This window comes from Bufo bufo, chromosome 9, assembly GCF_905171765.1.
Source record: "Bufo bufo chromosome 9, aBufBuf1.1, whole genome shotgun sequence".
NCBI classification, from domain to species: domain Eukaryota; kingdom Metazoa; phylum Chordata; class Amphibia; order Anura; family Bufonidae; genus Bufo; species Bufo bufo.
In genome coordinates, this window is record NC_053397.1 from 34,360,480 (window position 1) to 34,375,862 (window position 15,383).

Sequence of the window (15,383 nt, forward strand, 5' to 3'; positions counted from 1 at the left end):
TTTCCATATTCTCTTATAATTAATAACTGTGAAAAAGTAATCGATTCTCAGTGCACAGGTAAAAAGTCCCAAAGTCCCTCAGTATTATCTGGCTGTGTATTACCCCTTTCCACGGAACAGTGCAAATGAACAAGATAATTGTCACGACGGGGAGTGGGGGAATCCCCCCCATCGCGCAATGTCCTTTGCTACCGGGCTGCAATGCAGGGAAAAGGGAGCTGGTCACCTCCTAAAACTTCCCTCAACAGGCCCTAGTCTCCTAGCTGTATGAGCCCCCTTCAAAGGTAAGGGGACTCATACCCACGTGCCTAAAAGTCTAAGTATCCCTGCATTGCCCTACAGCTGGTGACAGGGCAGAGAACACCTGTTCATCCAGGACACTGATGACAGGCGTCTCCAGAGGCCCAGTAGCTGGCAGGGTGCAAGACTATAAACAGCACGGCAGGTAAATAGCACAGCAACACCACAAATGATATCAACTCTTACCTGCCGCAGCCGAGATGGAAGGAAGGCACCAACGACAACCCGGACCTCCCTGCGGCTACAAGAAGCATGGAGGTTCCAGGCTGGAAAGCACACAGTCTTGCATATTGCTTAAACCCCTCCAGTGCAACATACACACACCAAAAGTGACACATCAAGCAGCCATGCTGGTAACAACACCACAAAGACCAGACATGGCACACCACACTAGACGTACAACAAAACCAGAGAGGAAGGGTACAGGGAACAGACACAAATAATAACAATGACAACTAAGGGTGGCTCACACAGCATGACACATTCAGCCAGGGAGCAGAGCGCCAACACAGACTGACAACAAGCAAACTCAAACTGACCTCAGCTCCACCACATCAACATATAAGGAGGCCTGAGGTCACACCCACCACACTCCAACAAGTTTAACCCCGTGCACAGCAAAGCAGGGAAAACACCATTAAACGTTGCCGCAGGCAACTAAATGAAGCTACGAACTTAACACAAGGTCGTGACAATAATAAACCAAATAAAATTCAGTTCATCAATATAAAACCGTATAAGTGCACAAAACAGCATAAATCATAGTGCAAGTCAACCCTTTGAAGTGCAATAAAGTAGGGAGTTGATGTCTTTGCATAGTAGCAATAGGGGCAAATGTCCAAAATACCCTTTCTCCAGGGCACTACAGATGTTATGTAGATTGTGTAACGCTTGTAGATGAGTAGAACAGAATAAATAATCTAGTTTTTCACATTGTACTATCTTTTTTGTATTTTCAGCTCCATGCCCTTACAGCCGGAATGAAGGCTTTCGCAACAGAAGTCTGCTCAAATGGAGTAGAAGTTTGCCGCAAGGCATGTGGGGGCCACGGCTATTCCCTTTACAGTGGTTTACCCTCTCTCTACACCAAAGTGACTGCTTCGTGTACTTACGAAGGGGAGAATACCGTCCTGCACTTGCAAACTGCAAGGTAACACTATATAACAATATCTGATATCTACAGAGATGTTGTTCATGCATTTTCTTTCTGAATTCATTTTCACTTTTTATTTTTCCTAGATTTTTGATCAAATGTTTTACTGGTGCCCAGTTGGGGAAACCATTACCAGCCAGTACAGCCTATCTATCCTCTCCAGGGGCTGGTGGATGCAAGGCCATGAGACCTGCTGACTTCCTGAATCCGGAGGTGTACCTGAAGGCATATGAGTATAGGGCATACAGGTAAGAGAAGGTTGGCACTGAACTTCTGATGTCCTCTTCCGATGTTCAATAGCACATCACAGAACCGTCTCATACATAGGCAGATTACTTACCAGTTATGTTTTGGTGGTTGGAGGACAGGGTTAGTCCAAATGGCACCAAATCTGAATATCCGCAGTAAGGTTATGGTGTGGAGGGACGGACTGTACAGCAATTTCCCTCTTTAGAAAATGGTGAATTGAAGCATTTGCCTTCTTAAAGAGAACCTGCCATCCCGGAATGTAACTGGAAGTCTCCAGGACAAGATGCAGAATCTTTTAACAGGTCCACAAAGCTATTACCCACCATAGTACCATACTGTTATGTGGCAGAGAGGCTGTTGGGCCATCTCAAGGGCCAGGTAGGAGGGAAGAAGGAGTGGACATAGTTGAATCCAGGCCTGGGAGCGAATTACTCCCCTCTCTGGTTTAGAACACATATATACACTTGACAGAAGTTGAGCGTGTATTGAGAAAGGGGTCTGGAGGAACCTTAAAAGGCCATGTACAGCTTTTGGGGGCAATTTTTTTTTTATTAGTGCATTGTACGTATTTTGAACTAAAATTCATTTTTTCTTTTGGTCTTTATTAACAATATGGATTCCTTTTTTGTGTACAGAGCTGACATGCTCTACTAGCAACCTCTGGATTTTCTCTTTTTTCATTCAGTTGGGGATGTGACAGACTCCTTATCTCTGCTCTCTGACATTATAAGCATTCATTAAAGCTCAATCCTTATTTTACAGATAAGAATGTGACTTTAATAAGTGTTTATATATGACTTCCGGTTCCTGCGCAAACATGATCGGCAGCATGTGTAACATCCCAGAGTATGTCACTAAACTCTCTTCACCCAGCTTCATTATGTTAAGATGTGAATGTGTTAATATCCTCTGTAATCTGACATTGCATTTGTGTTTAATATGTATATGCTGTAATTTCCAATGTACACCAGCAGGTGGCAGCAATATGTAGACAGCATAAGGCCAGTTAGTATACCTAGACTGGAATAAACCATTCCAGGCTAGTTCCCCCATCTGAGGAGGAGTGGAATGTCCCAGATCCTACTTCAGAGGGAGGACAGAAAGTTTTAGTGAGTGTGTGCCAGCCACCCCCTGTTGGGGTAGGCTGTGTGAATAGGAGCTCCCAGAAAACAGGGACCCCAACTAAGGATTCAGGCCTAACCTGAGGCCTAAAGCAACCTTCCCAGCCTGAGTTCCTTACCTCAGCTGGACGACCAAGAAAGCAGCCAATTTCAGAACTACTAGATCTCCAGGAAGAAACCACCATTCCCTGCGAGCAGTCCTGTAAGTACAGATTCCAAATACCAGGAGAAGATAAGTACCTCCATAGCTAGTCAGGCCCAAACAAAGCAGAAGATAGACAGAGCAGAAGACAGATACCTGCCAGATTCTTAAAGGCATATGTTCTAGATGCAGAATATATAGATATAATTCCTGCCACATATTGCCAACACCTGCTGGGACCCTAGACTATTGCTGTATACTTGTATGGATCTAGAGCTGCATAAGATAACCTCAAGTAAAGACGAGTTGGACCCTATTCTCTGTGTGGAATTCCATCATTCCTCCATTACTCCTATTTACAACACTCAATTTTGTTGCATGTGAGCCAGGATACAGGAGTCCAGCCGTACTAAGGTAGGAGACACCGTTGACACAATACAGAGACAATATCCCCCTCTGGCATTCCTAACCTAGTACATGAGCTATACCATCTTAAAGGGCCCTTCTATAGTACCTGCGCAAGCTGCAACTGGCGTCACGAACTTAGTTACACCCAAATCTGACCCACTGCATAGCAGCCCCAACTGAACCAGTGTCCTGCTCATTGCACATGCAGTGAGAGCTCCGCTCCCTAAAGCTCGGAATTCGGAATTCCTATCAAACTGACTGCCTCAACACCTGCTGCGGTCAGGACAACCGGTCAGGAAGAATAACTCCTGGTCTATGGACCGATTTCTTATCCCCATGGGGAAAAAAAAACAAAAAAAAAAACTGCCAAGACATCAGGGGACGGCAAGATGGCTGCGATGCGGGAAAACTCGGAGGAGCCCTGTTCCCTGATGTGTGCGGGATCGGACGGCTGCCCTGTGGGTGAGGACTCTGATAAATTAGACATTGACTATAAACTGCTGGCAGTGGAGGTGGCGGCGTGTCTCTTGCCCGACCTCCAAGAGGCTTTGTCAACCACAGTTGCGCAGTCCTTTGCAGCCCTGCAGGCAGAGGGTCACATTTCATGCCTGCAAGATTGAGGACCTGGAGACAAGAGTACAGGGGATTGAATCCCTTGCCAACACAACTCAGGCGCAACTGCGAAATGCCTTGGCAGAGAACTCTAAGCTTTGGCACAAGATAGACTATCTCGAGAACCGCTCAAGGCGCAGCAACCTTCACATTGTCGGCCTCCCAGAGGTGATTCCGGCTGGTGAGTTGGATACACTCTGTGAAAAAGAACTCCCTGAGGCCCTGGGTATTTTTACTCGTTGCAAGGTGGAAAGAGCCCACAGAGTGGGTATGGGTATGCCTTCCCTGACTGAATTCCGCCAGCCGAAGTCAGCCACAACACCACCCAGGAACAACAGGCCAAGACAAGTTATCGTGAAATACTTGGACTACTCAGATAAGGCCTCCATTCTACGAGCCTACAAGCGGGGTGGAGGTCGGGTGACAGTATGGTACGGAACCACCTGGTTCTCATTTTTGGAGACTTTTCTGCGGACGTGTGCAGACGCAGACGGGCGTTTGCCCCCATTTGCACTGCACTGGTTCGGGAGAAAATTTGCTTTGCGCTGCTGTTCCCAGCTATTCTAAAGGTCTTCCGATGGATCCGCCACTACCTTCATTGATCCGGCAGAACCTTCTAAAGTCTTGAAGATCCTGTGTCTAAAATCTACGCAACTGCTGGCACTCACCTACGTGGCGGACTCGGCCGCGACACATCGGGAGCATACCCGGCACAGAGATGAAGATACCCACCGGTTTTCCTCCACCTCTAACAGAGACTCGCTTACATCTGATGCTTCAGGGGCGGGATGAGAAGCCATTGCTGCATCCTCATGGGCGATAAGTATTAACGTTTGCCTTGTTTTATCCAGGCTAATAGACTTTCCAGGGAACTAGACCATTAACTTCTATACTTTCCTTGTAGTGTGTTTAGTTTTTTTTAATTTTATTTCATATGTCTGTTAGGCTCTTGTACACATATACTGTGGTTCCCTAAAGATGGCGGCAGGGACGGGTTCCCGCCGGCGGGGAAGTTGACCCGGTAATACCTGACATGTGTTCTTGTAACTCAAAATCTCGGGGAGCACTGGACGTAGGGATGATCATGCTTAGCACGTTTCTTGTACTTGGGCAGTAACACCGTAGTCTCCCTATTCCCTTATATGTTCTGTGCTCTCTGATGACCCTACACTCATCCAGGAATGATGTCCTGTGTTCGTTGCTTACAGGGAAATGTACACCTCTGTTTCTGTATTCCTCCTTATGTTGGAAAAAAGTGAAGTTCTAGCTAAGCATTTAACCGTAACTGTTCTGGTTTTGTTTGCTATAGGGCTATGTGTTGCCCTTCATGCACCACTATGGTGTTGGTTCTCAATTGTTATTTGGGGAAGGGGCTCTGGGGGGGGTAGTTTTTGTTCAGTTTGCTCTCTCTGTGGCAATTGAACAACTCTTTATCTCACATCTAATGATCCATGATGGCTAGCTCTATAAAAGTGATATCGTGGAATGTACTTGAGGGGCTAAGATCTCCATGTAATCAAATGATGATTTTAAAACATTTGAAACGGTTGGGGCGCAGATATCGCCCTGTTTCAGGAGACACATCTGAAGCTTGTAGATTTTCCCCGTATGAAACGCCTGTGGGTGGGGGAGGTACAAGGCTCACCGGCAAATGGGAAGAAAGATGGAGTTCTCACACTGCTGACGCGAGGCCTCCCGTATACAGTCCACGCACACGAACATGATGAAGTGGGAAGATTGTCTCATTTACATCTTACTTCGCCGAGGGGGGATACAAGTATCTATAATGTTTATGTTCCCAATGACCCTGATGCAGAATTTTTTTTATCTCTTTGAGGCAGAGGCTAACTAAGACTTGTGGGAGGGGATATGAATGCGGTAGTAAGCCAGACGGCTGATAGGAGAAAAATGGATGGGACACCTATTAGATCCGGCCTCGGGGATCAGAGACTCCAGCATTTCCTGAAAGATGCTGACTTAATTGATGTATGGCGATTGTTTAACCCCGAAGGTAGGGAATTTACCAATTTCTCGCATGCCCATTGCTTATGGTCACGCATTAATTATATATTAACTATTAGGGATGGTATTGGTTACTACTCACACCCCAAAATTGAAGATATGGTAATCTCTGACCATGCGCCAATATCACTCCTATTACAGGGCTCGATACTCAAAGGCACTGACTTTATATGGAGATTCCCCTCTAATATGATAAAAGATGAAAACTTTCGAGATCTCCTCAGAGGGTGGTGGCTGGGAATATAAACAGGACAATGAGGGCTCTGCTGATCCTCAAGTACTGTGGGACGCAGGGAAAGCGGTTCTTAGAGGTAGAATTATGACATACATGTACAATATCAAACGCACGATTAAGGGCTTACTTGGCCGACTCAGTGCCAATCTTAGCGATTCGTACACAGCGTTTACCCTCACCCCGTCCCTGATCCTGCGGGGAAAAGTGGCAGAAGGCCAAAACAGAGTATGAGGAAGTACTCCAGAAATGGGAAGATATGGCTCAGTCCAGGTGGGAAGCACATCTATTTAGATATGGGAATAAAGCTGGTGGTCTTCTAGCCAGAAGGGCTAGGGGCCATAGAGCTCCAACTGTTATAGCTACTCTTAAAAATGATAACGGAGGAGTCTGTACACATCCGCAGGATGTAAATAAGATCCTGAGAGAGTTTTACGCCACCCTGTATAAAGATCCATGTCTCCTGATCTCCGAGATGGAAAAATGGTTGAATGAAGTCCCACTGCCCGTTATAACTGATCTAGATAGAGAAGTGCTAAACGCACCGATAACAACAGAGAAGGTCACCAAAACTATCAAATCTCTATCTTTAGGAAAAGCCGCTGGCCTGGATGGGTTTATGGGCAAATTTTTTTCGCAGTTTGTCTCAGGATATTGCTCCCAGGCTTTCTCAGATCTATTCTGGGTACATGCGGGGTTCTATGATTCTGGCTCAGACTAACACAGCACATATAAAGGTTTTGCCTAAACCAGGCAAAGATCCTACATTAGCGACGTCCTATCATCCAATCTCCTTAATTAATGTAGATCTTAAGATTGCCTCAAAGATCCTTGCTGACCGATTGGCACTTATTCTACCTGCATTGATCGCCCCAGCTCAGGTGGGATTTTTTCAGGGGAGGGCAGCCGTAACCAATGTCCGTAAAGTACTGGCGGTACTGGATGAGGTGAAACTGCATCCGACAGCCCATTCATCCCCGGGCCATGATAACCATAGATGCACAGAAGGCATTTGACAATGTGAGTTGGGGATGGGTGGGGTCTGTTCTGGACCGTATCGGTTTCCATGGACCTTTCAGACAATATTTATCAGCTGTATATGCCAACCCGCAGGCCAGAGTTCACACCCCAGGGTACCTCTCAGCTCCATTTCCTCTATATAAGGGTACTAGGAAGGGGTGTCCTCTCTCTCCCCTATTGTTCAACCTAGCAATTGAACCATTATCTCGTAAAATAAACCTTAGCCGGAACATTGAAGGCATTAGAATAGGCAAATTGACTCTCAAACACGCTCTTTTTGCTGATGACCTCTTAATTTTTCCAGACCACCCGGAAAGGGATCTATCGCATGTGCTTCAGCTCCTGGAGGAATTCGGGGCCATATCGGGTTTTAAGGTCAACGCTACAAAATCCTAGATCTTGTTTCTTAAAAACGATCCGACTAAAGATGGTTCTTGCCACTTTACCGTCCCCATTAAAATAGCCCCTACCCACATAACGTACTTAGGTGTACGCATTAGAAAACGGCCGGAATCCTTGTATCTGTTAAATTATCCACCTCTTATTAAAAAGATCATGGCTGATATTGAGCGTTGGATGAATCTCCCTCTGTCGTTGGGGGGGAAGGAGCCAGCTCCTAAAAATGATCTCTGTCCAGAAACTTTTGTACCCCATGCAAACTATCCCTCTCCTCTTGAAACATTCAGACGCAAACTTATTGGAAACGGTGTTCAGATCCTTCTTATGGGCGAGTAGGAGACCTAGGATAGCTTTAACGAAGCTTCAACTCCCTAAAATTAAAGGGGGCTTAGCCATCCCAAACCTTAGTAACTATAAAGAAAAAAGGGGGTTAGTCAGCACATCGCAATGCGCAGGTGCACGTCGCCACGGCTGAAAACATAAATAAAACAAATAATGCAACAGCACTCTGCAAACCAAATGAAGTACAAAAACGTATTACTTTGCGAATGCTATGCTAATAAATTAGAGATGCTTGGCAAATACATTTGTACAAAAATATTTGAGCCCGTCTGCCGCACGTAACTATAACTTGGCTAGTCTTATGAGACACTATCGACTGGATCTTCGATACTAACTTTTACACCAACGGGGCCCTGGAGGCTCAATTGGTCTACCCTTGGAACCTGAAAGCTCTCTTACACACCAAATATGCAATCTGCCCCCCCCCCCCCCCCCCCGGTAAGATCTAGCTTGTTGTTGAAAGATACAATAGCAGCATGGAAAGAGACACACAAAATATTCCGTCTTCCCGTCACACTTTCCAAATACATGTGCAGCGTCCCACTACGTGTGTGTGGGCACTGCTTAAAAGCACTTTTTGGTCTTAGCAATGTATTGTACAGTATGGTATAACTTTGTATTTATTAGAGGTGGGACGAATCCAAATTTTTTCGAATCCGAATCCGAAAAGGTTCTCGAATATATCGAATCTTTCGAATCTCGAATCCTACGAATCCTGTACATAATTGTGTGAACGCACGGTGTAAGAAACAAAGTCAGACCGCGTCAGTTTGTCTGAACCTCCACCTCCCAGTCACGGTCGCACACTATATGACCGCGATGACCCCTGCTCCTATCACTACAGAACATACAGGGTAATACAGCCACATACCTCTTACATCCAGTGACGTCTCTTGTAGATGTTCTCTTTCCTCATCTTCTCCTTTCAGACCTTCAGACCAGACACCAGTTTTCAGCCATTTTTCGTCTCTGCAGCTTGACAAAAAAAAATAAAATCTTAGTTTACTACTTTTCCATCATCCTCCCATCTTCTGGACAAATCATCCTAACACCCCCAATACTGTGCCGCTGTGCTCCCCAATACTATACTGCAGAAACTACCCCTGATAATACTAGTACCACACAGAGCCCCCCATATAAAATACCCCTTCTTTGTGGCCTCAGTAGATGCCCCCACAGTGCCACCCAATAATGTGCCAGTAAGTGTCCCCATAGATGCCCCCCTAATCATGTGCCAGTATCAAGTGCGGAGTGCCTCTCTCCTCCCCCCATGTGCCGGTATCATAGTGCCATCTCCCCCCCAATGTGCCCGTATCATAGTGCCACCTCCCCCCATAATGTGCCCGTATCATAGTGCCACCTCCCCCCATAATGTGCCCGTATCATAGTGCCACCTCCCCCCATAATGTGCCCGTATCATAGTGCCATCTCCCCCCATAATGTGCCCGTATCATAGTGCCACCTCCCCCCATAATGTGCCCGTATCATAGTGCCATCTCCCCCCATAATGTGCCCGTATCATAGTGCCATCTCCCCCCATAATGTGCCCGTATCATAGTGCCTCCCCCCAATGTGCCAGTAGTATCATAGTGCCTCTCACCTCTCCCCCTGGCATTCACAGACCCCCCCCACCCCATAACGGTGCCATCCACAGACCCCCCCCACCCCATAACGGTGCCATCCACAGACCCCCCCACCCCATAACAGTGCCATCCACAGACCCCCCCACCCCATAACAGTGCCATCCACAGACCCCCCATCCTATAACAGTGCCATCCACACCCCATAACAGTGCCATCCACACCCCATAACAGTGCCATCCACAGACCCCCCCACCCCATAACAGTGCCATCCACAGACCCCCCCCCCACCCCATAACAGTGCCATCCACAGACCCCCCCCACCCCATAACAGTGCCATCCACAGACCCACCACCCACCCCTTAACAGTGCCATCCACAGACCCCCCCACCCCATAACAGTGCCATCCACAGACCCACCACCCACCCCTTAACAGTGCCATCCACAGACCCCCCCACCCCATAACAGTGCCATCCACAGACCCCCCCCACCCCATAAAAGTGCCATCCACAGACCCCCCCCACCCCATAAAAGTGCCATCCACAGACCCCCCATCCTATAACAGTGCCATCCACACCCCATAACAGTGCCATCCACAGACCCCCCCACCCCATAACAGTGCCATCCACAGACCCCCCTACCCCATTACAGTGCCATCCACAGACCCCCCCACCCCATAACAGTGCCATCCACAGACCCCCCCACCCCATAACAGTGCCATCCACAGACCCCCCCACCCCATAACAGTGCCATCCACAGACCCCCCCACCCCATAACAGTGCCATCCACAGACCCCCCATCCTATAACAGTGCCATCCACACCCCATAACAGTGCCATCCACACCCCATAACAGTGCCATCCACAGACCCCCCCACCCCATAACAGTGCCATCCACAGACCCCCCCCCCCACCCCATAACAGTGCCATCCACAGACCCCCCCACCCCATAACAGTGCCATCCACAGACCCACCACCCACCCCTTAACAGTGCCATCCACAGACCCCCCCACCCCATAACAGTGCCATCCACAGACCCACCCCTTAACAGTGCCATCCACAGACCCACCACCCACCCCTTAACAGTGCCATCCACAGACCCCCCCCACCCCATAACAGTGCCATCCACAGACCCCCCCACCCCATAAAAGTGCCATCCACAGACCCCCCCCACCCCATAAAAGTGCCATCCACAGACCCCCCATCCTATAACAGTGCCATCCACACTCCATAACAGTGCCATCCACAGACCCCCCCACCCCATAACAGTGCCATCCACAGACCCCCCTACCCCATTACAGTGCCATCCACAGACCCCCCCCACCCCATAACAGTGCCATCCACAGACCCCCCCACCCCATAACAGTGCCATCCACAGACCCCCCCACCCCATAACAGTGCCATCCACAGCCCCCCCCACCCCATAACAGTGCCATCCACAGACCCCCCCACCCCATAACAGTGCCATCCACAGACCCCCCATCCTATAACAGTGCCATCCACACCCCATAACAGTGCCATCCACACCCCATAACAGTGCCATCCACACCCCATAACAGTGCCATCCACAGACCCCCCCACCCCATAACAGTGCCATCCACAGACCCCCCCCCACCCCATAACAGTGCCATCCACAGACCCCCCCACCCCATAACAGTGCCATCCACAGACCCACCACCCACCCCTTAACAGTGTCATCCATAGACCCCCCCATTGCCGCTCCAGTAGTTATATAATGTGTAATTGTGATTAATAATCATGCTGCCCCCTCTGTGTGTAGTATTACATTCAATAAATCTTACTTACAGCCGGCTACTGCTATCGTAACAGGCCGGCCGGGCAGACGAGCGGCAGCGTCACTGACTGACGTCACCTGCCTGAGCCGCCTGCTTTATGAATGAAGCGGCGCAAGCAGGTGACGTCAGTCAGTGACGTTGCCGCTCATCTGCCCGGCCGGCCTGTTACGATAGCAGTACTAGCCCTGTAAGTAAGATTTATTGAATGTAATACTACACACAGAGGGGGCAGCATGATTATTAATCACAATTACACATTATATAACTACTGGAGCGGAGGGGCCGGAGCACAGTGAACGCACCGGCCCCCAGCTCTGCCTCCCAGTCCCTCCCACCAGATTCGTCGGATTCGTTTCAGGCAAATTACGTCTGGATTCGAGTCCACGAATCCCACGAATCCAGCAAGATTCGAGGGATTCGTGGATTCGACGAATCCTCCGTCCCATCTCTAGTATTTATGTATCTGCAAAATCCCTGTTAGCAGGCAGTTTAGGTGTAATTTATACATCCCACCACTAGATGGGGATAAAGTTCAGGTCATATATATATACCTAGGTCAGGCCTAGTTAGTCAGTTGAGGCAGATGAGAGTTGATGATTAGTTCAGTGGGGACAGAGACAGGTCAGTGTGGAGATCAGTAAGTAGACTGATACTGAGAGAGTGAAAAGGTGCAGATCCAGCACTTCAGCTCTGAGGAAAAGTTTTAGTCCAGAAAGGGACAAAAAGGACAGACTTATATACATCCAAAGGATAAAAGCCGCAAACCAGGCATAAAGGACCTTTGGGATATTCAGGTGAAGGATACTATAGCCTCCGGCAACCTCACCAAAATTGCACTGATATTGGAGATAACCCACTGCTCCCAAAACTAGAAACCTGAAAAGCCTAGAAACAGTGGATTTGCAGAATCAACTCTGTACCATCAAGAAACTGTATTCAGTACTGCTGCAACCAAAGACATCAAAAGTAAAAGTTGTGAGTTGCATTTCACCACTGTCTACCTCATTATTACCACTATTGGTTGTACCACCATTAACGGTACTGGCGTCATGACAAATACCATCAAGGGACTCAGCTGCAACAAGCACCCTAAGCACCCCTAACATCAAGGGCACCTCAACCACCATCTTGGCTGATGCTTCCTACCACAGAGTGTGCCCCGGAGGATTTCGTGCTGTCCACCTCAACACTGTGCTGCCAGCCCAGGGAGGCTATCTGCTAACCGTGAGTAAACTGATGAACTGTGTGTTATACTATCTGGCCCCTCATCGGTCCACCGTGCACCTCATATGTTGCCCCTGCGACTGGCTGGCTGCACATGACTGTATGGGGACACCCGGAATTCCCAGCAGGGATGGAATCCAAACACTTTACAAAATGGAAGGAAGCAGGCATTGGGAACACTTTAGATTTGTGGAAAAAACAGGAGAGGCGCTATTACTCTTACACCGAACTTCAGGAAAAATATCAACTGGATTGCTCCCAGCACATACTGGCATACTTTCAACTTAAAAAGTTTCTATATCAGAGAGTTTTGGATCCGAAGGAGACTCCCCTAACAGCTTTGATTGCCTACTAGGCCAGGGTAAGAGTAAGAAGTCACTTTCTGAAATGCATCAAGTGACTAGAGACACTAGACCAAAACCGGTGGCAGAAACCTTTTTTTTTTTTTTCCTGCTGGAAGAAGGACTTTCCCACTATGGATGTGCAGCGGACAATCTTGCAGGGCTGGGAACGGTTAAGAAAAATTATTCATAATGAGGGGTGGAGAGAAACCCACTTTCGAATGATGCATAAGGCCATGTATGGCTTCCAATTCTCTGCGCAAGCCCCAGGTCAAAACAAGTTGACTAGATGCCTGAAGTGCCATCGTACTGGCGCCGACATGGTCCATGGAGTATGGTCCTGCCCGGTAACGAAAAAATTCTGGAAACTGATTTAAAAATCAAATTAAAACTCATTTGAAACTTTCCGTTCCTTTAGTTCCTGAGATTGTTCTGTTTCATGACACAGTTAACCCTTTGTGACAGAACGGCTCAAAATTTTTAATAACGGCCAGTTGAAAATATGATTTTCAGACAAAAATTACCGTAGTAAAATTAAATCATAATCAAAAATTGCCTCCAAAGGTGTACATAGCCTTTAACCCTAAAGTTAATGTAACAATTATACAATTGGTAAAAGGGGTGCTCCTGGAGAACAGTAATGATGACCCGTCATCAATATTTAATTGGTAGGGGTCCAACTTCTGGCACTGCCATAGATCGGCCATGATAAGGAGCCCACAGTGCTCTGGTGAGTGCTGCAGCTTACCAAGCAGAGCGCCATACATTGTATAGTGGCTGTGCTTGGTATAGCAGTCCAGGCCCCTTCACTTGAATTGGACTGAGCTGCACCTAGGCCATGTGACTGATAAATGTGACGTCACTGGCCTAGGAAGAGGCAGTGGCGCTGCAGCCTCCTCAAACAGCTGATCGACAGGGGTGCTGGGAGTCGGATGAATATTTTACTCCCTTTAAATCTAATAGCAGTGTAGTAACATAATATTGGGTATCATCAGAGAAAGTGCATACTGAGCCATGGAAATCCATAATATTTCACACTGTACACTGCCGAGTATTCCAGTGACAGACAAAATGCTCATCCTAACCAGTCACCACTGAAGAGCCATTCTGCAGACTTCCCGCCCTCCGGCCAGGTGTATAGTGCTGCTCTCTCTCTAGAACTGCATTGTATCTCCATGATCTTCGTCAGTGTAATTACACTGTAAATGATACAATAATATATATTTATTTTTTCAGTTTAGTCAAATCCGCAGCGAATAAAATGGAGAGCTTGGTGAAATCGGGGGCTGAGCAATACCTGGCGTGGAACAGCACCTCTGTGGAGCTTGTGAAAGCCTCAATAGTAAGTGCCTATGTAACATCCCAGAATTATGTTACGAAACTCTTTTACCCCGCTACAACCTGTTAAGTGTATCTGCATTGTCATCCTGTGTAATTTAACATCACATTCTCACAAATTCTAAGCCGGTTACATGTATTTGCTGTAATTTCCATGTACACCAACAGGTGGCAGCAATGTGTTACCAGGGCCTTAGTAACAGTTTAGCATATCTAGACTGGAATAGTACATTCCAGTTTAGCTCCCCCCTCTTTGAGCAGAGTGGACTGGCCCATATCCTGCCTCATGGGGAAGTTCAGTTAGTGTGCCAGCCACCCCGGCTAGGGGAAGGCTCTGCTGGTATAGGAGCTCCCAGTTCTAGGGATCCCAACCCAGGATCTTGTCTCGGTTGAGACCAAAGATCTTCATCCCCAGTCTGAGCCCTTCAGCCTCAGCTGGTTGACAAGCAAGCAGCCACCTCCAGATCTCCAAGACGAACCATTCCCTGTGAGCATAACTGCGAGTACCGTCCAGAGACCAGGAGAAGCCAAATTCCTCCTCAGCTAGTCAGTCCCATACACAGCAGAAGACAGACAGAGCAGAAGACAGATTCCTGCCATATTCTCCAGGCATATGATAGAAGCAGAAGAGCTAGTAATCCCTGCCATACATTGCCAATACCTGCTGGGACCCAAGATTATTGCTGTATCTCGTGTGGATTAATGCTGCCTCCAGTAAAGACAAGTTGAATTATATTCCAAGTCTGGATCTCATTTATTGCTACCAAGTTCCTTAATTACTCCTACTAGCAACACACTCAGTTATTGCAAGTGAGCCAGGATCCAGGAGTCCAGCCGTACCCAGGTAGGAGACACCGTTGACACTATACCTACTACTACACAGAGACATTACACCACTCTGACATTCATCACCTGGTACGTGAGTTGCAACACCTTAAAGGGTCCTGAGACTGTACCCTGTGCACGCTGCAATTGGCGTCACGAACAAAAACCATACATTTATATACCCATATCCGGACCCACTGCAAAATTTGGCGTCCTGCTCATTGCACCTACTCACCTAGTCTGTCAGTGTAATGAAATGTGAGCAAAATTCTCATCAGAGG

General features: G+C 47.7%; 1 protein-coding gene across 1 annotated transcript in view; it reads left to right on the plus strand.

The window, feature by feature from the left end:
* LOC120979106 (peroxisomal acyl-coenzyme A oxidase 2-like) overlaps positions 1-15,383 on the plus strand; it is a 69,085-nt gene that overhangs the window by 35,948 nt on the left and 17,754 nt on the right. Inside the window, exons 9-11 of the mRNA XM_040407649.1 lie at positions 1,260-1,450; positions 1,540-1,701; positions 14,176-14,281. Of these exons, the coding sequence (XP_040263583.1) occupies positions 1,260-1,450; positions 1,540-1,701; positions 14,176-14,281 (459 nt within the window). The remainder of the gene's footprint in view (positions 1-1,259; positions 1,451-1,539; positions 1,702-14,175; positions 14,282-15,383) is intronic.